Raw genomic sequence first — 27,971 nt, 5'->3', positions numbered from 1 at the left:
CAGCTAATATACCTATGACTGTAATGTCTGGTTGCTAGCAATTCTGCTCTGTAGTGGGTCTTTTACTTTGAGGTCTGCTTTTCTTTATCGGTCCAACAGAGTCAAAACTTTAAACTTGCTAGACATATGTTCCCAGTGCTTTTGCCCAAGGCAGAATAGGTGTTAAGGTTGTTTCTTCCTTTGATATGGTTCTGATACCTATGTGGAACTGTCAGCCTCATGTCTGTTGCAGAGATAGTTCTCCTCATTTGTCTAGTGGAGTTTTCAAGCTTAATATGCTGCGATAAAGAAAATAATAACACTAGAATACGTCTGTTGAATTAGCCCCTACTAATGTAGTTGCATTTAATGGCTGTTTTTATGCCTTGTAGGTAAACCACAGATGGCTAATAATTTCAGCCCTGGGGTCATATATTATCCTCCGAAGAACCCTTCAAAGAATGTCTGCCAGTGGACAAAAAAAGTGCACGTGGCAAAAACAGAAGCCACCCCACACTCTCATGCATGTATACATACACCAGAAAATGCACACAAAATGCTGAAGATGGTGGTGTCAAAGCTATGGGCTCAGAAAGCAATCTCAGTGCAATTTTTTAATCACTGAACACAACTCTCCCCACCCCCAGGAGCAGACACCTATGCTCTACCATGTGACAACACAGCCTCAATGTGATTGGATTCTCAGGGGTTTTCAGGGGCCACAAAAATCACTTGAGGATGCCACATGGGGCCATGAGATAGCTACCCCTGATGTAAAGCAAGTAACCTCTTGGTTTGGGGCAACTGGCTAAAACATTTTAAAATGTTTTAAGTAAAGGGACGCCTGACCATTAGGTCCAGTTGTGGCCGACTCTGGGGTTGCGGCGCTCATCTCGCTTTATTGGCCGAGGGAGCTGGCGTACAGCTTCTAGGTCATGTGGCCAGCATGACTAAGCCGCTTCTGGCGAACCAGAGCAGCGCACGGAAATGCTGTTTACGTGCTTTCAAACTGCTAGGTTGGCAGGAGCAGGGACCGAGCAACGGGAGCTCACCCCATTGCGGGGATTCAAACTGCCGACCTTCTGATCATTAAGTCCTAGGCTCTGTGGTTTAACCTACAGCGCCACCCGCGTAAAATGTTTTAAATGGTTCTAATTTTGGTTCCTCTGTTTTGTTTTTGTCGGGTGGGTGTTGGTTAAATGTTTAGCTGGGGTTGGCTGTTATTTTAACCTGGGTATAACTGTAAACCGTTATTATTGTTATTGTTGCTGCTGTTATTATTGATTTCTATTGCTTTATTGGTTGGTTTGTTGCTTGAATAGGATATTTTTTTTTTTAATGTTTGATGTTTTGTTATGTTTTTATATATGTTGTAAGCCGCCCAGGGTGGCTGGGAAAACCCAGCCTGATGGGCGGGATAGACATTATATTATTATTATTATTATTATTATTATTATTATTATTATTATTATTAATCAATGCAACCACATTTTCCCTTTTCCAATACATTATTAACTGCCAGATCTGATGATCATCGGTTCTATGGTAGCTGCTCCTTGCCCTGGCTTCAATAATATATGTGGTATGTGGTAAGAGGTGGTATGTGGGCTACTGACACACATATGCTTTTAGCCTAGCACAGACAAACCATGCAGAACTATCCACAGCTCAAACACCAGGTCTCTACACTATAGTATATGCAGTGGGCAGCTGCATTGATGGGCATCTCTTCTAAATCAAGACATCAACTGAGTGATGGCCAACAGGCACCCAACAACATATATCTGAAACAATCACACTATCATGCGCATTCTGGAAAAGCAAAGTTGGCCAGCCTTGATTTACGTTTTCCTACACCGCTGCAAGGGAAAGTACACACAAGATCAAACCTAACTCTTTTGTACTCTCAGGAACCTGTTAAGAGTTCCAACAAGTGTGTGAAAATCAAGAGAGATATTTGCAGGATTCTTTATACATGATTATGTTCTCCATTGTCCCCTACAAAAGTGAGCTCAAGTGAAATATTTCTGTATTTTGCTAAGAATTCTGGGTGATTGGGGTTGATGGACTGCCATGAAAATTTCAAGGACAGGCTTGTCAGCAAATAGGGGGTTGTGGAGATTGAAAGTGGAAGACAACAGTTTAATATTACTTTTCTCAATCTGGCACAAGGAGCTACTGTATTGGGGTGGAATGAACCTGCGTCCTCCAGTCTCTGCCTCACTGATTAATCTGGAGAACAGGCAAATATAATCTGTGATTTGTTTTTTAGTTAGTAGATCTTCCAATTCAACCTTTTAAATCTGGATGTCATTATAACTAAAAATAATTACTGAAAGATCTTAAGCATTTTCAGACAGGGCACTATTCAAATCTTTAACCTAAGAGGGTCCCCCCCCCCCCACTTTATGGACTAAAATACGCTAGTGAATATAACTTAGCCAAGACAGTATAGCTCTCTGACAAACATCAACAGGTTTATCGTTGAAAAAAGCTCCTTGGCAGATAAGCTTTTACATTTCACCAGTTCTGTGTTCCTTTTCTGGCCAACATTTGCATTTTATGGTTTATAAATAAATCTTTTAATGGCTACAGCGGATATTCCATACAATAAAACTGATACTTCAATTCATTACCTTCTTTTCAAGATCTCTCTCTAAATGAAGTTTCTCCTGCATATATGTCTGTTCTTGATCCTGAAAAATAGAGGTCAAGGAACTGACGATTACATGATAAATAAAACTTTTGGAACTATCTGATAACCATATTCAATGCACATGTAACAGCAAGTTTGATCAGACGGCAGGGAGTTGACTTAGCTAATCAATTTTAAAACAGGTGAAAAACTGGTCTTTAGAAAAGGTGTGGGAATCTGAGCTCAAGATGCCACCAGTTCCAGTCTCCCATTAAGGTAAAGGTAAAGGGACCCCTGACCATTAGGTCCAGTCGTGACCGACTCTGGGGTTGCGGCGCTCATCTCGCTTTATTGGCCAAGGGAGCTGGCGTACAGCTTCCAGGTCATGTGGCCAGCATGACTAAGCCGCTTCTGGCGAACAAGAGCAGCACACGGAAACGCCGTTTAACTTCCCACCAGAGCGGTACCTATTTATCTACTTGCACTTTTTGATGTGCTTTCGAACTGCTAGGTTGGCAGGAGCAGGGACCGAGCAACAGGAGCTCACCCCGTCGCAGGGATTCGAACCGCCGACCTTCTGATCAGCAAGTCCTAGGCTCTGTGGTTTAACCCACAGTGCCACCCGCGTCCTATTAGAGGTGTGCAAACATGCAGAACCAGTTTCCATATGCCCCCCACCCCAAAGTGGGGAGAGAGGTTTGAATACATGAGCAAAATACCACAAACAGTCAGCTGCATAATGTGGCCTCCTCTCCCTAAAGGGTTACACAACCCGTAGTAAAGGCAGCTAATGGATAAAGAAGGAAAGGATGTTGGGCAGTGGAAAGCTGAAAAGGAGATGCAGTGAATTTACTGGTTAGGAATGAGAAAGAATAAGAGCCAGGCATAATTTGGACAGCAAGGAAAAGGCAGCAAATATTTGAAATGTAGGAGCCATGCGACATGTTTATGCTAATGTACTAATTTATACAAATGTAGCTATCACTATGTAAGACAGACACAGGGATTACTTTCAGCTTCACTGTATGCATTTCTTTAATCCACTGATATATACGCTTTTCATATCAGTTCAATAAGCAAGGAAATAAGACAAATAGCCCCCAAGTTTCTTTAAAGGGTTTAGCCAGAAATAAGAACATATTCCATTATTACGGATGTTGAGTGATTGGCTCACATTTCCAAGAACTCCAGAAACTCTCTCACTTGAGCATTCTATTCATACAAATCACAGAAAGTAGTAAAAAGAAAAAAGGAAAAAAGGCTCATCATTTTTCCTGAGTGAAAAATGCAGGGCTCACCCTCAGCTGTTGCTGCCTTTGATGTTCTGATTCCAGTAACTGTTGTTTTAATTGCGACACACACTGTTCTAATTCTTCAATCACATCAGATGCCTGTAGGGATTTAATAGACAAGGGAATGTTGGTCTTGTATTAGCTCTGGCAGAAGTAAACTTTTTTCAAAGTTCAACTTAAAAGACAGGGGGAGGAGAAGATGATCTACTTGGAAAAGATACAGAAAACTTTTAAACTCAGTCTCTCCATATTTCATTTGTCCTTAAAATGCAAATACTACTATAGTTACTGATAGATTAAACAGTGTTGTTAGAATAGTCATTGGCACCTGATTAAAAATTGTGCACACACTTCAGAGAAACAAACTAAAGTTGAAACATTAGATTTCAACCCTGTCAACATACATGCATATAAGTATATTAAGGGAGCTGAGAAGAATCGGTTGATTAAATTAAACCCAGTCATACATGTGTATGCAAGCATAAAACCTCAAAAATTAACACTGGAAACTTGCTTTAATATATTGTTTATATATAAGCCTATCTGTATATAAGCCTATCCTATTCTTGAGTGTGAACTTACTTTCACTGCAGAAAGAGCATGTTCCTGTTTCAACAAATCTATGTCATCATCATATTTGCTTTGTAGAGTCTGAATGTTCTGCTCAAAGTCTTGTACAATACGCCCCTTTTCTTTCTGAAGTGAGTTGCATCTAGAAATATTGCAAGGAAATCTAAGCAGAGGTATCTGAAATAACACAACATTCTCTTCTCTTACACATCTTACAGCATGAACAGAACAATATTAATCTTCATTTTCTTATGAAGCATGAAAATGCAATCACTTCAAACAATGAACTGCTTTTACAAAAATACAACCAACGAGAAAACAAGCGGTTTCAAATACCAATCCCTACAGCTTTATATAGAGCTCCATTTTCAACCAGGGACTCCACACCCACCATTGGGAAATCCTGTGAGAAGCAACCAATAACAGATAAAGATCAAGTACATTATCTGAGGTAATGGCAGATGAAAGTTTGCTTATACATTCACTTTTCTCATAAAGTTACTATCCGGATCAAGGAGAACAAGAAGTTCAAGAATGCTTACGCTACACTATTTTGCTGACTTTCCTGGGTTCTTTATAGGTTCATTGTATTTCTCCATAGAACTGTGAATCCCTCAACCACTGATGTGCCTTGGTGCCACAAGATTGTTTGTTGTCTTTGCTACAACATATCAACATCACTACCCCCTTAGAAGTTGTACCTCTGCTATTGATTAGTATCACCGTTGATTTATCCCATTAACTGCCGTGGAAACACATCAGAAGGTGAGGAAATTATTCCACAGTAATGTGATCCAAGTAAATAGGCAAGTAAAACATACCCAGATATTTAAGAACCTCAAAATGCAACTTTTCGTTTTCATTTACCAGTCAGTTATTTCCATAATACTAATGTTTTATTACAGGTGGCACTTGTAACACCTATTATCCAAAATGGAAGTGTTCATTAAGTACCTTGCCTTGACTTCTTCGAGTTCTGTGCACACAGCCTGGTAGGCTTGCTCAAGACTGGTCTTTTCTTGAGATAACTTCTGATGCTGCAAATTACTGGATTCTGCTTCCACAGTCAACTGGTGGACACGGGCCTCCAGCTCTTTGACCATCTGGTTCTAAATAAAGTGGTTAAAACTCTGTTAGGAATTGAGTTGATGTGCAGATTCTCTATGGAAAATACAAAGGTTGGAAAAGCAAGCCCATCAAATCACATACAACAAAACAAATTAAATGTGTATCAATTTCAAACAATTTCAAACAGAATGAACAGCCTTTCATTCAAAATTTCAAATTTCAAAAACAATTTCAAATTTTCATTTCCAGATGGGAGAGTCATTATAGAGAGTTGCTCCAGAATAATATACCACTCTATACTTAATCTTGGACTGGACTTAACCGTCCAAGGTTCCTTTTCCTTTTCCTTTATACCTAATCTTATCATAAAGCTATAAAAATTGAGACTGTAAAGAATTGGTAGATTTACTAATGCAGTGGTACCTCGGGTTACATACACTTCAGGTTACAGACTCCGCTAACCCAGAAATGTTACCTCGGGTTAAGAACTTTGCTTCAGGATAAGAATAGAAATTGTGCTCCGGCGGCGCGGCGGCAACAGGAGGCCCCATTAGCTAAAGTGGTGCTTCAGGTTAAGAACAGTTTCAGGTTAAGAACGGACCTCCGGTACGAATTAAGTACTTAACCCGAGGTACCACTGTACAGAGAACTGAATAATACTGGCATCATATGGTTGGCATTTGTTTCTCTCGAGAGACAATGGAGTGCACCTCTGGAGGTGAAGTCAAGCCGCTGCATTAGCAACACTGAAGTGGCCTCCCTGGAGCACAAGCCTGGACAGTGTGGACAGATGACAAGACCCCACTCTCGGCTTCACTGATGTGCTCCAAAGGAAAGCAGAGCAGTACGTTTGGCACTAGCTTGGCTGCAGTAGCTGCTGGAAGGAGGCATACAAAGCACTATCCAAGAAACTCCACTCCAGATTTGTGCAGGATTTATTCCTTAACCTTTTTTTCTCCTGAGGATATCCCACAAGGCAGCAGAAGTTTCAGATCAGAGTTTTCCTTTGTCCCTTATCTGAAAGTAGGTTTGTTATGCCCCTGCACTTTTGTTTTGCCACTGCAGTATTCTACATATCATGCCATGAGGCAAATACATGCTATTTCTTCCTTTTAGATAGCACTACTGTACGGGGACTAGATGTCAGGGGGCCTTTTGCATAGTGCTGCTGATGGGTTCCCAACACAGACAACCTGAACCCTTCAACACTGTTGCATTATTATTATTTTTTAAAAAAACTTCGGGCAGCAACATCACTCATGGTCCTCCCTCCTGGACCTCCGGGCAGCATTTTAGCAGCAGGTGTATGGTAGTACCATTTTTTAATCTTGGCCCCCTTGGTGAAAAGGCTGTTCGCTATCTGAATTTATCCAAAATGCAAATACACGTGATTCATTTACATAGTGAATGTACACAAGCCATTAATTAATTAATGGTAGGTTAGGCTGAGAGGCAGCGACTGGGCCAGGGTCATCCAGTGAGCTTCACGGCCGAGTGGGGATTTGAAACCTGGTCGTCCCCCCGTCCTGCCCCCCGCACCGGTCCTACTCTGACGCTTGAACTACTACATGACACAGGCTCTCTTCTCATTTCTACCGCTTCTTATTCCAAAAGCAATCTCTACACCATCTGTTTCATAGATCTATGGGTCCAGGCATTACAATTTGAGCAACTTAGAACAGCAAGTGGCCATTGCAAAATGAGCTGAACTTGCCTCCTGTCCAAAAGATGCACTGCTGCCATCCCACTGCAATTTATTTATTTATTAATCATCTGGATGTTGCTCTTCGGGGCACTGTGCACCCAGAACTATTCACAACATCATAAAACAATACATAAATAAAATAGAACGCAACGACAGCACTGGTGTTCGCAATCCTTTAAAAGTCTGAGCAGTTTACAAGCATCAGTACAAATTAGCACCTAAGAAGCAGAACCATCTGTAGTAAAATAACCAGTTCTAAGAGTATAGCCTTTAAGAGGTTTGATAGAGGTAGGTTTTTAACCTCTAGCATTCTGCACCAGCTGAAAGTTTCTGGACAGTCTTCAAAGGCAGCCCAATGTAGAGTACATTACAGTAGTCTTTCCTGAATGCGACCAGCCAATGGATTGTTGGGGCAGGGTTTGATCTCTCTAGATAAATTTGTAACTGGCATACCAGTCTCAACTGGTAAAGGTCAGATGCCTCCCATGACAACCAGGCAAGTGGTTAAAATCAAAGCTGGGTCAGGATTCAGGAATTTAAACAGGACACACAAATCACATTATGTTAACAAAGGCTTGTGCGGCAGAAGAACGTGGAAAGAATGAATATTTCCAGCCACTGTTAAAGTGAAACTTAGCATCCATCAACTCAGTGCTTTTTTATAGTATGTAGCTGAAATTATTGTTGACACAATTATGTAAACTGGAGATTTTTATGGCTCATACTTGGGTAAAGCACTTGCATTATATATTCTGAAACACGAACATCACATACGCAGTGCATTCTTAAAATATATTCTTTCAAATTGTTCTTAACACATCTTTAAGGACTGTATTTGTTTGGACAAAAAGTCAAGCACATTTTTCTTTTCAATTATAGGATTTGCTGTGCAGCCAGTGGAGATTACTATCCTGCTTTTGATAAACAGCAGCTTTCAGACATCCTGTATCCAGTAGATTTGGCCATATGATAAGATCAAGAGGATATCCCACTTTGCCAATTGGACAGTATTTGGCAAGGGGGGGAAATAACTTGAAACACTCGAAAAAGAATAAACTTTTCTTGTTTAAGAAACCGTTAGCAGTTCATAATGGTACACGAGAGAAAACTGAAAGGGCCCAAATAATCATTTTAAAAGCATTGATAATGAAAACAATAAACCCACTGGCTAGAAATTAAAACACATCTCCTAGCTGATTTCAAGTAAAATTACTTTAAAAAAAAATGTTCTACCAGAAAAGGACTCAAGGCAATGTACTGTAAATGAAAAAATAGCTCATATATAAAAACAATAAAAACCAAAGGCAACAGAGTGTAAGCTATTTTAATAGGACAAGAAAATTAAAATATTTACTCCCTGTCTGAACTCTGATACTGAGGCAGGGTGGGATGCTTTCCAAGAAAGCAGATTCCAAAGTTCTGGTGCTACTACAGAGAACACCCTGCCCCAGGCTTTACAAAGATTTCACAAAGACATAGAGGGAAAACCTGGACTAAGAGCTCTACAACCAATCACCAAGAATGGAGACATTCATATGGAAGGAAATGTGTGCCTGTTAGAAATTCAAATGGAAAGATATTTTAACCTAGATGACAGAGATAAAATGAATTGTAATCTTAATGGAAAAAGATGAAACTTCATTACATAAACTCTGCATATACTGTATTTTTTGCTCCATAGGGCGCACCTGACCATAGGGCGCACCTAGTTTTTAGAGGAGGAAAATACGGAAAAAAATATTCTGAATCAAATGTTGCACTAAACTATTTAAAGCAGCAAAGCGGGCGGCTCCTGTCCACTTTGCTGCTTTAAATTGAGCCTCAGAGGAGGGTAGGAAGGGGAACCATGGCTTATCTAAGTCCAGTTAATAATGCTGAGCCTGACTTATGGCCATCAAGATTAGCCTGGCCGTCTCAGTGGAAATCTGGGGAGGCTGGGGTGGACTTTCAGTGGTCAAAGTGTGGTTGTGTCTTCCTGCCCGGCATATATTTCCTGCCGTCTTTCCCACTGCACCCTGCTTCGAGGGAAGGAAGCGGAGCTATGGATCCTCTGCTCGCAACTGCAGTGGATTCCCTCCACTTTGAAGTAGGAAAGTGGGAGAGGAGCTGCTTACATGAGTGCAAGCTGCTCCCCTCCCACTTTGCTGCTTCAAAGGGAGCCCGGGAGGAGGGAATCCGCTGCAGCCGCAAGCAGTGGAGGATCCATGGTCCCTTTCCTTCCCTCCTCCGTGATTGCTTTGAAGCAGGAAAGTAGGAGAGGAGCTGCTTACACAAGTGTAAGCTGCTCCCCTCCCACTTTGCTGCTTCAAAGGGAGCCCGGGAGGAGGGAATCTGCTGCATTCGCCAGCAGAGGATCCATGGTCCCCTTCCTTCTCTCCTCCGTAGTTGCTTTGAAGCAGGAAAGTGGGAGAGGAGCTGTTTACACGAGTGTAAGCTGCTCCCCTCCCACATTGCCGCTTCAAAGGGAGCCCGGGAGGAGGGAATCTGCTGCAGCTTCCCCCACCTCCCGCAGAAGCCGCGCGCTCTTTAAAGGGGCTGCGCGGCTTCTCCTGGCTTTTCTGGGAGGTGGGGGGATTCCCCCACCTCGTAGAAAAGCCTGCAGGAGCAGCACAGCCTTTAAAGAGGGCGCCGCTCTTGGGGGCTTTTCCCCCAGGAGGGAGAAGGGACTGATGCGGCCAGTCAGTCCCTTCTCCCTCCTGGAGAAAAGCCCGCAAGAGCGCACAAAGCTTCTGTGCGGCTCTTGAGGGCTTTTCCCGCCTGCCTCCCCCCTGCATTCGCTCCATAGGACACACACACATTTTCCCTTGCTTTTTAGGAGGGAAAAAGTGCGTCCTATGGTGCGAAAAATACGGTAGGTCATTAGCAATGGTGTGGCCAACTTAATAAAGTGTCCACATCAGATCTACCCTTGTAAGGCAGGCCTCCTGAAAACACTCTCGGAAGAGGTTAAAATGTTCATCTTATAGTGTTTTGGTAAAGGTATGTCCTGAACACCGGGGCTGCTTGCACATCTCACGTAAAGAAGTCCTTTTTCACAAAGCTGCTGAGGTGGCAGCTCCCCACCAACCAAGCATGCCACAAAACCCTCAGGGACTGAAAGTGAATGCAACTGTGTAGAGCAATACACCAACCATGGGAGAGGAAAGGTAGTGAAGACTCTTCTGACCATTATGGGAGTGGGCCATTGAGGAGCACTGAAACTCCCCATGGACTCTGACAATCCCCAGAGAGAAAATGACTGTGTGCCCTACCTTCCTGTGTCATGCATTTGGTACTTGCTGTGTCCTCTGTGGTGAATCGAACCACATGGTTGTTTAGGCAACCATGATTCTAATGACAAGATCTGTGGAATCTGCCATTTGGAAAGCCTATTGAAGAAGTCTATAGTCCATTTTTCTCCCTACTGGTGCTCCCTAGATCCTCTCCCATCAGTTCCAGCTAGCATGGCCAATTTATGCAGCCTGGGGCTCTTGGGTGTTGTAGAGCACCAGATTGGACATGTAAGACTTGTCATTCCACAAGTTCATGTGTCCACCGGTGCTTGTGAAGTGGAAGCCTATGCCATGAAGAATGACTGCCAGCACTTGACTATACGTGGAAAAACTGAGACCTAAGGGAAACTCTCTCTCTCTCTCTTTCCAATCTCCAAGTGAACCAGCTCTTTCCCATCTCCAAGTGAAGTGTATGCCAGGATAGTGTGACCAAAGGGGGAGTCTCTCTACTCTGTTCTTTAGGCTAGAGTTCTTAACTTAGCTCCTTCTTTCAAAATACTAAACTGCCACAAGTAAGGAACAATGCCAGAGTCTATCTGCCCATGACAAAGGTGGGAAGAGCATGATCCTCTTCCAAAAGTAAGTTTAGGAGATGGCCCTTCCTGCCCCCCAAAAAACATAATTTCCCTATGCTAGGTGTCCTACTCCAGGAGAAAATATTTCCCCTGTAAATTTGACATCTAAAATAATAGACTGGAAAGCCTCCTCGCAATGAAGAACCAGCCATCCAAATGTACGCTGCTATAATTCCTAGTAATTCTTTACTGATGTTTATGCATACAGGCAGACTGTTACCTGAAATAAGGGGAAGTAAGAGACAGCAAGGGGCAATACAAAATAAAAACTAGACAAAGCAGTAGAGATTATGTGGAAGCAACATTAGAATTAAGCATTTTAAAAATACTGTACAAAAAAAGTGAAGGGGTATTCAGTGGTGAGGAGTGAATAAAATCATAAACCATAAAAAAGAAAGTTCATAATTCCACAATATACCAGGTTACACAAGAGGAATTTGCGATTGAACGAAATATCTAATACTTATTTAAAGCTGAATCTGATCAAGCAGAATCATATCAAGTGTTTTAGATCTTATCTGCTATCTAGCAAGTTACAGGAAATAAGAAGATATTTAACTCCTATTGTATACAGGGGATAGGAAGATATTTGATTCCTGTTATGATGAAATGTAAACACATGTAATTGGAAGAGAAAACAATGTGGCTATTAGGCAGTGAATCACTTTCAGATTTCTTGAGACTCTTTGCCTCAAAGCAAAGAAAAACAATGCGAGAGGAAATAAAGATGATTGCCTAACAACCTGGTTGTTTAGACACATGCTAATGCTGAAATCTTTCAACTTTTACACATAAGCATGATTGAAACAGAATGAAATTTAGTGTACAAAGCAATATACACAAAGCAAATCATCAATAAGAACTCCATATGACTACTGAAAGGTCTGGGTGCCTGAATGTGTGAAAATATGTGGTTCATAATGTTACCAGGGTAACTGCTCAGGAGAAGATATATGAGATACAAGACGGCTGCAGGAGGAAGGAGGAGTCAGTGAAAGTTGTCTCCCCCATCCTTCCATCTTGTTTGTGGAACTGGGAATGCTCCCACCAGTAGAAGCCTAGTTACGTAGCTTCTAAGCCTTTATTTCCCCTTCATTAATCAGCCAGAAAATTAAACATCATACTGAACCACGCCTTCCCCACACATTGTGGTTGTATCTGAAAACAACAATGTAAATGTTTAATATCTGAATTTATATAAAACATATGTATATTTTGGGTGGGATGCAGTGCGGTGCAGAGGGATAGTCTTCAACATTTTGAAAGGGGGGGGAAGGCATTGTCAAAAACAAGCACTGTGGATTTCAGGTGAATTAAAAAATAACAACACCCCATGTGGTACATGACAGACAACATAGGCAACAGCTGTGTTGATAAATTGATGTACTGTTGTATTATTATGCATTATTATTATGATTAGACTGCATAGCTGGCAAGCAGAAACTAAAAGTTGGCTACCAAGCCCAGCCATAATTTGGAGACCCCAGTACAGTGGTACCTCGGGTTACAGACGCTTCAGAATACATACGCTTCAGGTTACAGACTCTTATTAACCCAGAAATATTACCTCAGGTTAAGAACTTTGCTTCAGGATGAGAGCAGAAATCATGCTCCGGCGGCACGGCAGCAGTGGGAGGCCCCATTAGCTAAAGTGGTGCTTCAGGTTAAGAACAGTTTCAGGTTAAGAACGGACCTCCAGAATGAATTAAGTATTTAACCCAAGGTACCAGTGTATACAGATCAGATTCAAGCTCCTATTGAAGCAGAATTTTCTTTAACAGAATTTTTTTAACAAGTTATCAGCCCTGCTGATAACTAAACTTCATTGTTCACATAACCCTTCTCTCTGGCTAAAGGCACAAGAAGATAAAATATGAACTGGTGGTTTTAAGAAACAAAATAAATGTTTATTTATCAAGTGATGAATCGCAGAAGATAAATTAAGCTGGTATGTAAAACATAATTCTTATTGCTGTAGACTTCTTATACAAAACTATTGCGTGCTATTTGAGAATGCTAATAAGCTACTTGTTTGAAGGCTTTTAAAGGACCTCCAGATATATATTTATTTGCCCACTTACAGTTATAAAAAGCCCACACTCTCGCCCAGTAGAAAGCAATATCCAACCTGGCCAAATACTTCATTCATTCTTACTGGGATATCCCTGAATTTGATGTCTTTCACAGGAGAATATGATGATTTGCTGGGTAAGATGTTACACCTACAGCTCAGGGACAGCAGCCAAGCAAAACACAGGAATCATGCGAGTCAGAGAGTCACTCCAATGCATGCTATGTTCAGAGAGTAATATCTAACATGACCAGAAATCCATCCGTCTCTAAATCCCATTTCTGTTTTAAAAGGCTGCCAATTTTCAAATATTCCAAAATGAATCATTCACCACCATGTGTATCCCCCTCCCCAAATTCGTTCCAATATATTTTTAAAAATTCCATTTATATGTTTATTATAAGCTTAAAAAGGATTAGGAGTCAAATGCCAAATCTAATGTTGACTTTTGGGTGAAACTTACTTGTCAAATTCTAATAATTTTTCTGGTCCAAAATCTAGCAATAACTATTGCTGTATGTTTAAGATAGCAATATTTCTCCTCAGAAATAAAACTATGTATAATAGAATAATGCATGTGTCAAGAATATAATTTGCAAGTCTCATCACTCAGCAAAATTCACTTGTGCACAACAAATGGCACTCTTGACAGTAGAAAACTCTATGAAAAAGGGGGGTGGGGGAGTCTGAAATAATAAGAAAAGAGAAACTAATTTTCAGTGACAGTCTAGTCTTTCATCTTAAGCCATACCTTGAACCCTACTATGTTTAATTATTAAATCAGGAGCTGCTGTGCAAGATCTGTCTGCTTTTGATGGTTCTAAAATTCAATCCTGCTGACAGACTGTGTCCATTTCTTGCCATATTTATCATTACCTATGCCAAGGTTTGAATGCTAATTTTTTTTCAATTCAACTTTCATTAACAACAGAATCTAAAATTTGAGTGAGCTTTAAAGGCAACATCAAACAAATGATCACTACTTTAAATGTGCCACTCTGATGAACAATGTCAAAAGGGACTTGTTGAGTTTTAAGGCACAAATACCTGCCTTGCAAACTCCAAGTACAAAATTCATCTCACAAGTGACTCAGAAGGGAAGGACACCAAGACACAAAACCTTGTGAAACATCAACACCTGAGCATAGAACAGAGAGACACTTTTGCGATGAGTTTGTATTCTGTCTCTACTGTCAAACTAGAATAAAGAAATGATGAAGGACCATGCGGGAATTGCAAGATGAAAAGTGGCTTCCCATCTACATGAGGAACCAATCTGGGATGATGGATGACTCCTTTAAATGAGATTCCCCCCTAGGGGTTACAGCTTCCCAATCTGTGTCCAGTTCCCTATCTGCTAACAAGTACTTTCAAATCTTCTAACGTTGCTCAAGTGTGACACCATTCCATCCTGAAAATCTATAAGAATAAGTTATTACTTGTGCCCACTGTTGCAATGCAACCTCTGATACCATAACTATGCTGATGCTATGACAACTCAAAGAAAGCATTCATGGTCTTTGTTGTCTTTCAACAGGCCTTGTCAATGCTGGGAGCGGGGACAGACAGCCATGCCATATCATGAAGAGTGCAAAGAGTTCAGTCGCAACACATGGAAGCTACTACCAGTACTAACAATAACTTGAAAAGAATTTAAGATGATGAACGTTCTCCCTTTCCATAAATCAAAATACTTTGCATTTATAGGTCCTGTTCACTTGTCATGGAAAGCCACAATCCATGACTTAGCATGAACTGCTGACTTGTTCCTGATTCATTTCACCCTTCCTTGGGCAGGGGGAAAGGAACAACAAGTGCTGCTTTGCACATCACAGCTTGTGGTTTGCTTCCCCTTGCTTGAGAAAGGACAGAGTGAAATGGGAGGAATTCGACAGTCTGCAATAGAACACTGCTCATTCACACTGAGCATCAGCTCATGGCTTGCTGTAATATGCAAACATGGTCAGAGAGAGCATTTCAAATCTTCCAAGTGCTGCGTATACATTGATATAACTGCCCCGGAAGAAAGGGCCAAAATTATCACCGAGAGATAATGGTTCGTCTAAGGCCACCTAATGAATTAATGGCCAGGGAGAGATGGGAAGAAACAACACTAGCAACTTCTTTCTTCTTGCTGTACTTCAGCTCCCCTCTGCCCTTCCACTACTTAAGACTGGAAAAGAGCAAAAAGAGGTAAGAGAAAGATTAGTGTGTCCAATCATAATGAAGGAAGAAAAAGAAGGAAAAATAAAACCGTTTTAAAATAGAATCTGGTGCCCTGTGAAGTCTTACTGACCACCCTGATTCTCACAACCAATCTGGGAGTCATCCTCCTTGGCTGTGTACTTAGTTTGGCTCAGCCTTTCAGAACACGGAAGAGGAATCATTTTCCAGAATCAAAGACTGACTACAGTGGTACCTCTGGATGCGAATGGGATCCGTTCCAGAGCCCCGTTCACATCCTGAAGCGAACGCAACCTGCATCCGTGGGTTGCGATTTACCGCTTCCGCACATGCGCGTGACATCATTTTGAGCGTCTGCGCATGCACGAGCAACGGTACCCGGAAGTAACACACTCCGTTACTTCCGGGTCGCTGCAGAGCGCAACCCGAAAATGCTTAACCCAAAGCTACTTAAACCTGATGTATGACCAGACTTGCCAGTACCCAAGAAAGGTGTCAGTTTTCCTGCAACATCTCTGCCTTCCATAATAGAGATGGGGAGGAATTTTTTTAAGCAAAATGACCTCATTTGAACCTCCTGGACTACCATAAGGGCCGGAACATAAATATCCTGCAGATTTGGCACTTGGAATTTTGTGATACAGTTCTTAGCTTTTAAAAAAAGAACCAAAATGCATTCCGAAGTACTTATTTTATGAAAAAACACATTTAGAAATGTGTGCACTGAGATAAAATAAGTATTTGAAGATGTATTCCGTGATTAACCACATATTTAAGCATCTATGAATTTTCATGGAGATTTAGCTTTTTAAAAAAAATCTGCAAGTTAACTGCAGAAATGGGATGGAACAGACTTCTGAATAAACACACTTGACATAGATACAAACCAGAGACAGAGTGATCTGGCCAACCCTACCTTCCAATTCTCTGTGCTCTTCACACTCTACACTAAACTGATTGAACTTGCAGATCTGAAAGTAGGTCACTTCAGGGGGAAGGAGATAAAAAAGTGGAGATTTTCTATCTAACTGAGCAATTCTTTTGATAACGTCTCTTGGCACCCTATGTGGCAAATATCCACGAAGAAACATTAAGATGGAGCAATGGAACAATCAGGAGACACCAGCAGAGCAGATTTATCATAGCATAAAACTTATAGGTTTAAATATCCCATGCTAAGAACATTAAAACTGGAAAATAAAGTGCAAACATAAGGAAAAGGCATGGACCTACATTATATGTAGGGATGCCTCTGAAGACAGTTCGGGAACTTAAGGTAGTGCAGAATTCAGCGGCCAGGTTGCTCACCAGAGCAAGACAGTTTGAGCACATTACACCAATCTTGGTCTGACTACACTGGCTACCAGTTCTGGGTCCAATTCAAAGTGCTGATTTTGAACTATAGAGCCTTAAACGCGTCAGGACCGCAATACCTCAAGGACCACCACTTTCCCTATGAACCTATCCAGACACTGATATCACCTTCTGAGCCCCTCTGAGACATTCGGAACATGGCAACACGAGAATGGGCCTTCTCTGCAGTGGCTCCCAGTCTGTGGAATGCTCTCCTCAGGGAGGTTCGCCTGGCGCCTTCATTATACACCTTTAGGCACCAGGCAAAAACGTTCCCTTTTAATCAGGATTTGACTGACATCCTATGACCTTTGAAAATGTGTTGGGTGAGGGATTATTGGGTTGTTGTTGTTGTTGTTGTTGTTTTTATTTTATTATGTACTTTGTGGTTTCATATTCTAATTTTATTCTGTGAATCACCCTGAGACCTGCATGTATAGCATGGAAGGAGGAGGAGGAGGAGGAGGAGGAGGAGGAGGAGGAGGAGAAGAAGAAGAAGAAGAAGAAGAAGAAGAAGAAGAAGAAGAAGAAGAAGAAGAGCAGCAGCAGCAGCAGCAGCAACAACAACAACAACAACAACAACAACGACTCCTCATTGCAGGAAAGTAAACAACAACAACAACAACAACAACAACAACAACTCTTCATTGCAGGAAAGTAATCCACACTTTAGCTCAAGGAAACCCACTATTACAATGATACAGAAAAAAATGTGACCTAAAGTGGAACCAGTTGTTGATTAGCCATAATACCATAAAAGGCAAGGCCCACACTCCAATGCAGGTTTTGCACCTCTACAGGTTTGATTCTCTATAGAACTAAAAAGTAGGAGAAAAGCTTTAGCTGGAGCTCTGAATCACTACTGCCATTTCATAATAAAAATCTTACAATAAACTGTAAAATGTATCAGCTATTATATTCAAAACAAACATGGAGGCGAAGTGAAACCTTGTGTGAAGTAAGATGGGGAGAGGAAGAGACACAGTGTTCCCACTTCAACTATCCGTTTAGTAAAGCAATGTCACTGTTTACAGTCTTGTACTGCACAAGAGTTACAATAATTCTCAGCCTGACAATATTTTCGCATATTTCTGTGACACAAATAATATTTTTACCTAAATTTTTATATCAGCACTGCAATACACTTGTTTATGTCACTTGAACTATACAAATTTCCACACTCTGGAATACTTACAGTTGATTTGTTTTGTGCCAAGTATTCTGCTTCCATTTTACTTAGTCGTGCATTTGTATCCTCCAGCAGTTCCTGGATGTTTTCCGTGTGTTTTTTCTGAAGGTCAAACTTCTCCTTTTCCATTTCAGCCACGGCATTATGGAGCTATACGCAAACACACACAAAAATTAGGATAGCATTCAGTAGCCCCTATCCTAAAATGGCTGTGATATTATAAAAAGGCAAGGTATTATTTTTTAAAAATAGAAATATTATTTCCATATCATTATCTTCCTACATTTATAGTGAATCCAGAAAAAAATACAGATTACCCTTTTCTCCCATTCATTGTTCAAGGAATCTGTACTTTGCTCACACAACTTCTTTAGTTCAGCAATTTGCTTTTCCTTTGCTTCTCTAACAACTTGTGACTCACGGACAAGCGTCTGAACTGTCAGAAAAGAGAAATATAAAAGAAGAAAATGCAATACATGAGAAAATGGGCCTTTCTGATATTACATCTGGCAACGGATATAATCAGATGAGTGTTCCAGCTGACCTCACTTTGTTTAAAAGCGGCATTTCATTTTAATGTGTGAAACCTGACTTTGATTACATTTCTAAAAAAAACCTTGAACGACAAAATTAGTTTGCTTCCAATTTATTTCTGGATAAGTGTTATCCTAAAACGCATCAATGTTTTGAATAGAAAGCGTGGTCAGGCTCCAAAGAACTACAGGTAGTGACCATTTTAGACACATCCAATTGACGCATGATTGCCGATGTGTGGATCCTTTTGGACCCAGAAGAGGGCAGAATGGGGACCGGATAAGGGCAGGGCTTAATGGGGGCAAGGCATAATGGGGTGGGGGCATTTATGCATGCTCTGCGGAACGAAACCCCCGCACAAAATGGCCACCTTCTGTACTCTAATTGTACAGAATTCAGTAGATAGGTCTACCAAGATTTTGTTTGTTTCTCATCTGATTAATGGACTACGCTGCCATATTGTTGTTTTTTTAATCCCAAGTTGCAAAAGTAGTTTGTCACAAGACACGGGGGCTGGTATTGGGGTGGTGGAGAGGGGGTGCCCATTGGTTTGGCAGAACAGTCCTGGGCCAAATAATTTCACTTTAGAAAACCAAGCAAAGCTCATGGTGCTCAAATGCTTCTAACAACAAAACAATTAAGACTCTTCAAATGTATTCAGATTAATTCTATGCAGGTTCAAAGGTATACCCTCCAAATGAGACAATAACTCCCAACAGTAGCTGTTGACCAGCATGCCAGCAGACTCATCCTGCTTCCTTTTACAAAGGCTGCTGAGAAGATCTAACCAAAGAGAACAGGGATGCTCTTTTTTGTTCTGTAGCAATCCATGGCAAAGCTAGTTTGAGGAGCAATTTCTGACAAAGTCCTAAATATTTGCCTCTAGTTAGATAAGGTGAAAATTAATACTTTTGAGTCCAGAGTACTTTGTTTATGCTTCATCACCTTTTTTTTCAAGCTTTCGAATGGTCTCTTCAGCTTCACTCTGCTTAGTTTTGTACAGGGTCTTCAGTACCTCAGTTTCATTATTCTTTCTGTCCAAAATCTATAGGAAAAATCACCAGTGCTTAGTAAATCTATGAGGCTAAGTATATACAGGAAAGACTACAATCAGAATACAGTACAGTATCAGCAGGAACCAAGATAAATTTGGTATATTAAAAGAAACTCCATGAAGTGTGTATTTCTCACACTCTTAATAAGGATTTGTGAATTTAGAAAGTATTTAGAGCAACTAAATGTAACATAAACAAAGGATGAATTCAGCTGGTCAAAACAGCACAAAACTTTTTAAAAGACTCGTACAGTTTTAGTGTAAATGTCCTTTGTGAAAGGAACTGAAAAGAGGGGAAAACGTTACACAAAAGACTGATTTTGAGAAGATTTATTTTCCCCAAGGCATCAACATCCCTTTGCAATCATATAAAGAATTTTGAAGTCTAACAAGTTCTGAAAGAGAACTCTAAAATGCAAGTGTAAGTATTATTGCTAAATGCTCTGTTTAATCCTTTGGGATCCCAGCAAGAAAAGAAAAGAATGTTCATGAACACAGTGAAGAAAACATTCAAGATGAAATGTTTTCTTTACAAAAGAACTCAGCATTCAGTCTGCAAACAAAAAATAATAATAAAAGGATTATTCTTTACTTTAGAATACCATAGGACATCTCATCTGGAGACCCTGCTGTGTCAGTCAAAACAAAACTACTAGTTTCAAAGGAAAAGCAAGGGCAATATTTTTGTTCTAAACCTCCCCAGAATACAGGGCTGTACACATTTATGATTATTAACCAGCTTAAACTTTTCAGTGGATTCCCCAAATCCTGGGATAATTCCCACCGCCATATTCTCTGGCCACAATCTCACCTTTGTGAAAAATATATTCTATTCCCTTTACACTCACCCAATATTTAGTGGTACTCGCAATTCTGAATAGTATAGAAATGTACGTATTCTTGCCCTATGCCTTTTGTACTGGGCTGAATATACAAACCCAAACTACTATGGCTCCTACAGGCCTAGACAATGGTCTACTTCCATTGATTGTAACAATAAAACTTGGTTATTTGCAAAACTGCCAGCTCTCCACTGCACCACATGTGGTCATGAAATACCACAGGATATCCCACAAATTTATAAAATAATGTTCTGCCTCACTGTCTTTCAGTTCATGACACACGGACATTTCCTATTCACTCTCAGCAATGCATAAACTTAAAGGAAGCAAGGCATTACTTTCACCCACACTGTGAATCTGGAATACAAATATATAGTAAAGTTACAGACTGGAGGCAAAATGTCCACTGGCTCTTCTTTTAATCTCCTACTATGCTCAAAGCAATTAGGACCACTTTTTGAGGGGAGCTGAGGGGAAACTGCTTCCCAACCATCTCCATATCCCATCACCTTTTGCCACCGATCTTGCCAACATATCAGTTTTCTTATGCTGTTACAGTATATTCTTTCTCAGTTTGGCTGACATACGAGAGACCTGGCCAGGATTCATGACTGTACTCCTTGTTGAGGTCTCCATCAACAGATTCACTTCATCTTCAACCACCCAGGACATTTACTCACCCCAGGCTCAGTTCAGAGTTCTGGTACAAGTGAACTTTAACTGAGAAATCATATTGCCTCTGACACCAATCCTAACATTACTGTTTAAGAGGATGTGGTTTCACACAGGACACCTTTGGGAGCTGTTGGTGCCTTGGGTTGACCAACCTCCCATTCCATGTTATTCTTTCAAAACTCTTACATCCTCTCATATTCAGCACCTAGACACAGTGGCAAGAGCCAATTAACAAAATATGTACATTGCCAAATATTACAATCCTTTTGAGGAATCTTCAATGTTTTATACTTTGGGGTCAAACAATGTTATCATTATTACGTATGAATTTATACCCTGCCTTTCTACAAAGGTTCACAACACAGTTTACACAAAATCAACACACTATAAGAAAAATCCCCAAACAGCATAGCCTTAAAACAAAGCAAACAAGCATGAAAAAACAACATTCACCAAGTCTTTCGACAGATTTTCAGTACTGCTATCCCCTCTGCGTCATTACAACAAATTAACTTCTATTATTACCCTGCTAGTACCCTGCAAGATACTCAGTGCTACAGCATGCATTTTATGTATTTCATTTATTCAGAAAGTTTATGCCCCACTTTTCACCACATCTGGGTCTCAAAACAGCTTACAAAATTAAAATTTACAATGCACAAAATGTAAAGACAAATTAAAACACTGGAGAAGAAAACATCAAAACAGCATTCACACCGCAAAGGCCCCCCTCTTGCATGTGAAAGTGAGTAAGGGACAGAGTTGGGTGCACTACACTGAAGGAAGGAATAACTCCTCGATGACATGAGTTATGCTTCTGGCCCAATAACATTACTGCCCTATGTGATCTCAGCAATCAATCTGGGACATACAGCGTAAGACAATTCTTAAGGTGTCCTGGGTCTAAATTGTTCAGAGCTTTGCACACTACTAGTATGAGAACCTTAAACCTGGTCCGCTAGCAGATGGGAAGTCAGTACAGATCTTTTAACACTTTTGGAATGAGCTGGCGGTTGTCTGTTCCCACCACCAGTCTAGGTGCAGTATTCCACACTAGCTCAAGCTTCGGACTGCCCAAGGGCAGTCGCAGATAAAGCACATAATCTAGTCTTGAGACTACCAGTGCATGGACTACAGTGGCCAAGCTGTTCCTATCCAGGAGCTGCTGTAGCAGGCATACCAGCCAAAGCTGATACAAGACACTGCTAACCACCAAGGACTCCTATACCTCAGGTGACATATATGGTACCCCAAAGTATGTCCCTTCTGCTTCAGAGGGTCCCATAAGAGAATCACTCCATAACCCATAGAAAACATGAAGTTAGATCCAGAGGTACATGGGCATTAGTAATTCTGGCAGTGGTACTGCCCCATTAACTGTTATGCAGGGACTAGTGGAAGACAGCCTGCAGCACCATGCAAGCCGTTGTGCCAGCATGCGTCTTGAGATGTTGAGCAAAACCTCACGCAAGGGACTGTGCAGTGCCTTGCACAAACGGAAGTACACTTCTGGATTTCAGTTCGCTAAAAACCCTTCTTTATGTGGCAGCGGCCTTCTGCTCATGGAGCGTTGTAAGATCAAATGCATTCAGAGTGGAAATACTCTGAATTGTAGCTTATACTAGTCAGAGGTTAATTGGATGATAAGCAACATTAAACTAAACTGTGTTTGGCATTATGTGCTCTTTGCAAACTCTTCTAAATAAATAAAAAAAAATTTACTTCCTCAGACCTTCTGATGTAAATCTAGTAGTAAACACAAGACTTCTTGGTAATTGGAAGGTTTTACAGAGCCAATGGAATGCCTATTAACAAAATGAGAAATGTTTCCAACAATCAGATCCTATTACCAATGTAGGATCTACAAATGCTATTACCAATGTAGCATGGGATTAACTAGTTGGGAGATAACGTGCTCTCTTGTACCACCAGTGGGACCAACTTCTGTTCTGGCAAATACAAAGAAATAGCCACAAGCCCTATCGACTGAAATCCACCTCAGTGGTTGCCAAAGCTTTTACCACAGCTCTTTAGACAGCAGGCTTCAAGCCATTTGCAGAATCTCTCTCACATGCATCACCACAAAGTTACAGTAGCAAAATACAGGGTTTTAGGAGTGTTCAAATTTTCGTGCTTGTGCGCAAGCAAGCACATATGTGCATTTTCCCATATAAGTGGAACTGCCTACCAAGGCCAAGTAGTTTGTAATCCTACTACAGTGGTGCCTCGCAAGACAAAATTAATCCGTTCCGCGAGTCTCGTCTTGTGGTTTTTTCGTCTTGCGAAGCACGGCTATTAGCGGCTTAGCGGCTTTAAGAAAAAGGAAACAAATTCGCAAGACGTTTCGTCTTGCGAAGCAAGCCCATAGGGAAATTCGTCTTGCGGAATGACTCAAAAAATGGAAAACTCTTTCGTCTAGCGAGTTTTTCGTCTTGCGAGGCATTCGTCTTGTGGGGCACCACTGTAACATGATCAGTGCAAGCTACAAAAGACAGCACAATGCTGCATCCAAAAATTCTTATTATTCCAATATACAAAATCCCATTCATATCAGTTTTCGAGCGTTTCACATAGCCAATGGAATCCTATTTTAAAGCCAAATACTGGCTAAACTGCCTAAGGAAAAGCTTTACTTTTATTATTTCCTTGCACACTACAATGTCATATACAATCATCATTCAAACCTTTTTCACAATATACTATACCTTCTGAACATCTCCATCATGCTTCTGCTGTAATTTAAGCTTTTCTTCTTGAATTCTAGCTTCCATTAGTTTGGATTTCATCTCCAGCTGCAAATGGAAAATTTAAATATATTGATCAGCTTCAAGAGAAACAAAATAATATTATTATTTTTTACCAACCTCCAAAATAAGCTCAATATTTTAAAAGTTAAAGTCACTCATTTTATTTATTTATATAAATAAATATCAATCTGCTGAAAATGGTTTCAGCTGAAGTTAGACAAGTAGAAAAAGCCTTTTCCAACAACAAACTGTTTTCTACTTGCAAGTACCCATATATTTGTCTCAATTTGCATAAGAGGTCAATTCCCATTTTCTCTTATTGCACCTGCAATAGCATCCCAACTGTTCCCTGCCTTCCTACAGTTCTTGTAAAATAAAAATAATAATGCAAACAAACAAAAAAAGGTGCAAAACAATGATAGGAAAACTGATCATTGGATAATTTAAACTGAAACCCACAAAGACAAATATATTCTGTTTGAATACTTAGTAAAAAGATTCTGGATATGAAAAATATCCAGCGCCTTCAAATAATCCTGCCTTGTCTTTCACTAATTCTGTCCATATTGTCTACAAACATAATCTAAATAAATGCAAGATGCTTGTAAATGCAAATACCAGTATATAATTATAAAAGTATGTTGGGCACCGAAGTTAACACTGAAAAATAATTGCTGAAAACAAAATGCACCAAGCAATCAAATGAAGGCAAAAAGAGTACTATAATACACAGACAACTCCTTAAAAGGGGGGGGGGGTTCAGCCAGTGTAAGCCAACAATAATGTATGTGCTTTGGCAAGATTGGATCTCTTTTATTTTATATTGCCCAAGAATTTAATAGTTTATATTAAAGGGATTCTCAAACCGGTCTTCTACATTTTCTCAGTTGCAATCAGTTTACCACAGCCATAAGTGAGAAATGCCACATATCTTCTTGAAGTGTGTTTTGAAATTCAACAGGGAAACAGATGGATACCATGAAACACCCAGAAAGCAGAAGGAATAATCTTAGACATCAGGTTGCTGGACCAAGGTGAACAAGCAGCCTGGGGAGCTTGCAGCATGCTAATAAGGCATAAGTGCCTACAGGTATGGGCAGCAATGGGAGGTGGTCCGGCCAGGGCTGCTAGAAAGGCGAGGCATCCTGGAGACAGGCCCATTATGTCACAAGGTGCTTTCATCATGGTAGGTCTGGGTGTAGCAAAAATGGCATTCCATAGACAGCTGCTGCTCAGCAATACCCAGGGAGATGTCCCCAAATGGAGACAGCCACCACATGCCAGCAGTGTGATCTGCTGATGCATGACCCAGTGCACAATCTCAGGTGCTAACCCCATACAATGCCTGTCAATGGAAGGAAGGGGAAACCGTTACCTGCTGAGGTCCCAGAGGCTGTAGGAACCCACATCTGGGTGGAGCGTCACAGCTTGCATCTACCACCACTGTTGGGGATCTCCATGGCCCCAAGTTCTGAGGCTCCAAAGAAGCTATACTCAACCCAGCTCCACTGCCAGTAGAAATTCAAGAAATCAATCTTCCACCCAGTTTGTGAGTACTGGGAGCACAATGGGGCTGCCAGTGCAGATCTGCTTGCCTTTAATGAGCTGGTGCTCTCTGTTTGTGGGAGCAGGTACAGAAGCCCTGAAAGGTTGGTGTTTTATTGTGTTTTTAATATTCTGTTGGCAGCCGCCAAGAGTGGGTTGGGGAACTCAGCCAGATGGGTGTGGTATAAATAATAATTTATATATCATCATCATCATCATCTCCTGATATAGTGGCATTCTACTAGCATTCAGGGAATAGAGACCCCACTGGCAGCTGTCACTCCATTGCCCCTCCCCAAAAACCTACCTGTACTCTGAATGATGTTGTGAAATTCCAGGGACATACTGTGTGGTTTCAAGAGACTCTCCCAATTTTAACCCCAGGTCTTCCCAACAAACAACTTCGTCTGTCATGGACCTATACATCTTTAAAGCTGCTCCTTAAGTGAATTTTTGCACAGCAATTTTTAATGTAGGTTTGTAACAATTGTTTTAGCCCAGGGATGGGAAACATTTCTTAATCAATGACTGCATTCCCTGCTGCAGGCCACATGCCAGCAGTGGGCAGAGCCAGAACAAATAGTGAATAGGTCAGCTTCTTTTCTTTCTCTCTCTCTATCCTCGTCCCTTTCTCTGTCTCTCCTCCTTGTTTTTTCTCCTCTTTGCCACTCACATGAAATTAGGCTGAAGTCCTCATGGAATTAAGCCAACGTCCATAAATGTCCCTTGAGCTACAAGCGGCATATACAGTGAGGGGAAAAAGTATCCGATCCCGTGCTAAATTTGCCCGTTTGCCCTCTGATGAAGAAATGACCAGCCCATAATTTTAATGGTAGGTTTATTGTAGCTGTGAGAGACAGAATAACAACAGGAAATACTTTCCCCCCTCACTGTATGTCAAACAAGAAGGGAACATGCAGCACCTAACAACTTCAGTTTATATTTTCTGAGATGACAATGGTCACCTTCTCCATATATTATAAGGCAGCATAACTCAGAATAACGCTTTGGCTCAAGGAAAGTAACCATAAGAAAGGTCTCAAACATTTCATGTACCCTGTGTGAAGGTACAGGAGAAAGAAAGTAATTAACTAACTAACTACTATTGTTTGGGGGGGGGGATTAAAAGCACAGACCAAAACCAAAAAAAAAACAAAAAAGCCTGCAGCTCATTTAAGCTTTCTCCAAATAAAGCGACGTTTTGATTTCAGGTTCAAAATTCAGTACAGACTGGTCTTAACTTTTCCACCATAAATCACTTGTAGAAATACAGAAGAATGTAGAACTGATATCACAAAATGTAAGGCGGTTGCATGTGCAGGTGCAAGTGATCGATAATCCAATTTAAGGAATGTGTCCCTAAAAGTGAGACTCCCTTTGAAGTTAAGAATGCAATGAAGTTAGGCTGGTTAACTATATTGTGATTATTAGGCTAACAAATAAATCCAGTTTATGATCAACCACTCATTTTTGTTTCTTACTAAGGTATACAGCTGACACATAGTAAGTTTTGTCAGCTCCTCTTGCTTAATGGCCTAGTGCCAAACACAGGCAAATACATCTCCAAAATAGGTTTAAAAGAATATTATGATACTCCTATGTCTTTTTTCAGAATGAAAAACAATGAAGCAGATTAATCATAATAAAAGCAGCAACTGTTCCTGGCAAAACTGTCGATAAAAATAGAAAACGGTAATAATGTTTTAGATTATTATGTGTCTTCTACCCATACTGAAATGTTTGCAAGTGCAAAATTTTTATCATTGCCACAGCTCATTCCTTTGTGTTTCTGTCATTGTTTATGCTCTTTACAAAGAACTATGAAGAAATTAAGCCTTACGGGCATGTAAACACTACTGATGTCAAACATCTGTTCTTTTCCTATAATTAAAGCTATTGAGAGTGATACCAATGAAATGGATTTTATGTGCTCTCTCACACACACTTTGCTTCTTTTTAAATAAAACAATATTTTTTTAAAAAAAATCAACAACTTGTCTTATGTTTTTCATAATATCCTGCTTGCTTAAGCTTTGGACTGAACATTAAACCACTTGTTTCAAAATAGTTCCATTTGGTTTGTGGGGTTACCAGACACTTTTTCTGCTCATGTGACTACCAAACTAGTCCTGAGACCATGAGCAGAACTGAAACTAAAGTTATTTAGTTCAATCCTCCATTCAAGGCATGGTGGGAATGGACTTCCACACTGGACCAAGTTTTATCAATTCCTTTCCAGGCCAGCTGCTGCCCAAATATCTGGACCTGACAACTCTTACCACACAAAGACCAGACCTTATCACCAGGGCTACTTTTCTGGCTCCATGGGATTCTTATCAAGATCTGTCTCATGGGCCAAAGTTGATGTCAAAATCCTTTTCACTCCCATTGGAACAAGGTTGGTCTTAAAAGGGAAAGTGAGAAGAAGCCTTTGGGAGTCTCTTTTAAGCCAAATCACTGCAATCTTAAAGGTGGGGGGCACCAAAGCTTTTGCAAGAATTTGCATGTCCCCCTCCCCTTTAAGACTGCAGCAAGATCAGGCCTATTAACAGGAAAGTGAACATAAGCCTTTGGAGCTCTTTGAGATCACAAGATGATCTGACTTAAAAGGGAAAGGAATATCCCCCTCTTCCCCTTTTGCACTGAGTTTGGGATGGAATGAGCTTGCTGGAGTGCCCAAT

At 40.7% G+C, this 27,971-nt stretch overlaps 1 protein-coding gene across 5 annotated transcripts in view; it reads right to left on the bottom strand.

Moving 5' to 3' along the window:
- CEP112 (centrosomal protein 112) overlaps window positions 1-27,971 on the bottom strand; it is a 210,962-nt gene that overhangs the window by 145,299 nt on the left and 37,692 nt on the right. For all 5 annotated transcript variants that reach the window (XR_014522593.1, XM_083489925.1, XM_083489926.1 and 2 more), the window contains 8 exons: window positions 23,704-23,790; window positions 19,373-19,472; window positions 18,211-18,329; window positions 17,900-18,043; window positions 5,431-5,585; window positions 4,489-4,618; window positions 3,913-4,005; window positions 2,616-2,675 (listed from right to left, as the gene is read on the bottom strand). Coding sequence is in view for 4 of the 5 variants with exons in the window: in XM_083489925.1 (XP_083346051.1) it covers window positions 2,616-2,675; window positions 3,913-4,005; window positions 4,489-4,618; window positions 5,431-5,585; window positions 17,900-18,043; window positions 18,211-18,329; window positions 19,373-19,472; window positions 23,704-23,790 (888 nt within the window). In the remaining variant the exon portion in view is untranslated. The remainder of the gene's footprint in view (window positions 1-2,615; window positions 2,676-3,912; window positions 4,006-4,488; window positions 4,619-5,430; window positions 5,586-17,899; window positions 18,044-18,210; window positions 18,330-19,372; window positions 19,473-23,703; window positions 23,791-27,971) is intronic.

Source organism: Podarcis liolepis, assembly GCF_965112155.1.
Source record: "Podarcis liolepis genome assembly, chromosome: 2".
In the NCBI taxonomy this organism is placed as follows: Eukaryota; Metazoa; Chordata; class Lepidosauria; order Squamata; family Lacertidae; genus Podarcis; species Podarcis liolepis.
Note: the sequence above shows the minus strand (reverse complement) of the source record. Positions and strands in the feature narration are given on the sequence as shown.